The sequence below is a fragment of the Propithecus coquereli genome, unplaced genomic scaffold (assembly GCF_000956105.1).
Source record: "Propithecus coquereli isolate 6110/MARCELLA unplaced genomic scaffold, Pcoq_1.0 Scaffold83, whole genome shotgun sequence".
Lineage (NCBI taxonomy): Eukaryota > Metazoa > Chordata > Mammalia > Primates > Indriidae > Propithecus > Propithecus coquereli.
In genome coordinates this window covers 7,310,275-7,312,689 of record NW_012154507.1, presented here as the reverse complement: position 1 = coordinate 7,312,689, position 2,415 = coordinate 7,310,275, and the positions used below count along the sequence as shown (strand labels likewise).

Below are 2,415 nucleotides of genomic sequence, written 5' to 3'. Positions count from 1 at the left end.
AAACTCCAAATTTTCTAAAATACATTTTAAAATACAAAATTATAATAACAAGTAAATTGCATTTCTAATTAGCAGGTTAAGTTACTAAGACAGACGCATACATAATTTCCTTTTTATGAGTTACTCTTTGTATTCCCATTTACAAGGAAGTTTAGGCAGTTTCATTTGTAGATAAAACACTTTCTTAGAGACTGTCTATCTAAAAAGTAAAATTTGGATTGTACAAATACTTTTGGATTTCTCAGTTCAGGCTCAGGCAAATTTAATTGAATAACCAACAAAAATAAAATTTAGATTTCTTTTATGCAGTACTCTGGGAACAGAAAAGAAGAATGTAAAACAGTAAATCTACCTGGTTAACTGGAAATGTCAAACAACAATCACTAAAGTCAAAGTTGTTTTAAAATGTAAAGTCAAATTAACAGTACCATGATAAATATCTTGAAGTGATCCGCCACCACAGTATTCCATACAAATCCACAGTTTTTCCCGACTAATATGAAAGACAAAGAAAGTTACATTAGTGATTCTCAATCACTGAAATACTCTAAGGTTCTCAACTTCCCAGCACACCAAAGTGTAGGATGATTGCAGAGTACAACAGGAAACTGCCATGTAACCTCTCCTCAATACATAGAGCACATCATTTTCAGCTTTGTTTCGCCTTAAATGGTTTAGAATGTGACCAGTTTTATAAGTTAAAACACTTAACTAGTAATCATTCATAATGTTTCATTAAGGTTGCCAGATAAGATATAACTATATAAATGCAGATGTCATTATTAATATAACAGGGAAGATTGTAAGAAAACCCTAGAAATTTTAGAACTTTAGACAACATAACTGTAAAAATATACAGATATAATAGCACTTACATGACAGGGAGGGAAAGTGGCAGCAAGGAATATATAAAATACAAAGAAAGAGTAGATGCATTTTTTTTTTTTTTTTACCTGAGATAACTCCCAAAGTAGGCAACGATGTTGCAGTGTTTACATTCTTTAACCATAAATATTTCTTGTTGAATCAAAGAAAAATCATCTCCTAAAAAACAAAGTAAGTTGGTCACCGTGTTATTCAAAATCTCTATATAGAAGGAAGAAAAACTTTATAGTAAATATTAGAGATGAGGATTTAAGCATTCTCAATATTTCAATGGAAATGTAAACTGGTAGATTCTTCCCATCAAGGCTTAAGTCTTAAAAATGTATAAAATCTTCGAACCCACAATTTCACTTCAAAATTTTTTTCTTAAGGAGATATGCACAGAGATGGGTGTTCACTACAGTATGGTTTAGTAATGAAAGAATGGTTAAATAAATTATGGTACAGCTACAAATACTATATTATAGTTAAAACCATGTTTTGATATGAAAATATGTTCATGATATATTAAAAGAAAAATTTATATCTATTATCATGTTTAATTACATATGTATATAGAAAAAGTGTTTCAAGAAATACATGCAATGGTTATATCCGGTTGGTAAAACTAAAGGTAATTTTGCTTCCTTCCTTTTTGATTTGTATTTTCCAATTTGTCTATCACAATCGCAGTTGAGTTAACTAGAAAAAGTTATATTAAAATAAAATATTGGTTATTTATGGGAATTTTATGGTTATTATGGGAATACTGTTTAGAATGTGTACTGTCACCATCACACTCCATTTTACATGAAAATAATGTTTATTTTAGTAAAAGGAGTTTACTATGTATATTATGTAAAAGCAGTATAATGTGGAAATTAAGAGCATGAACCTTGGATTAGGTACTCCTGTATTCAAATCCTGATTCTAACATTCACTTGATTTGGGACAATTTAACCCTGCTGAGCCTTGGTTTCATCTGTTAAGTAAGTAGCACTTAGATTCATTCTATCTACTTAGCTTCCTTATCTACCACTTTCCCAAACATTCCCTACATTTTAGCAACATCAAGTTGCTGGCCATTTCTGTAACAGATGCTTATGCCCCCATGTTTCTGATTATGCAGTTGTATTCATTCTGTGTCAAATGTGGGTAATGTGAGAAAGAGGTAATGCACATAGTGCAGTGACACAGAATAAATACAACAACAATATTATATTGGAGACTGAGAAAGATACAAAAGAAAGTGTTCCTTGTTAGCATATCATTATAAAATATTTTTCATTAGATATTGTTTTACAGTGGTCTTTGAAAAGCAACTTCAAGTTTAAAATCAGTGGTGTCCACATAGACTCTGGCTCTAAGTTAAAGTCATCTTGGAAAAACATACAAGGCCAAGAAAGAAAAATTCAGAAATTAGGACTCAAATAAAATCTTCACAAAAGCCAGAGATATTTCCCCCTTTATATTTTTAACTCTTTGAATTTAGAGCCAAATAAAAGCTATAAGTATTCTTGCCATGTTATTAATAGCTTTTATTTTTTATTT

General features: G+C 30.1%; 1 protein-coding gene across 1 annotated transcript in view; it reads right to left on the bottom strand.

Annotated features, from left to right (window-relative positions):
- Nucleotides 1-2,415, bottom strand: part of MAP4K5 (mitogen-activated protein kinase kinase kinase kinase 5) — a 111,465-nt gene that overhangs the window by 60,032 nt on the left and 49,018 nt on the right. Inside the window, exons 3-4 of the mRNA XM_012663748.1 lie at nt 954-1,044; nt 429-493 (exon numbers count right to left, since the gene is read on the bottom strand). Of these exons, the coding sequence (XP_012519202.1) occupies nt 429-493; nt 954-1,044 (156 nt within the window). The remainder of the gene's footprint in view (nt 1-428; nt 494-953; nt 1,045-2,415) is intronic.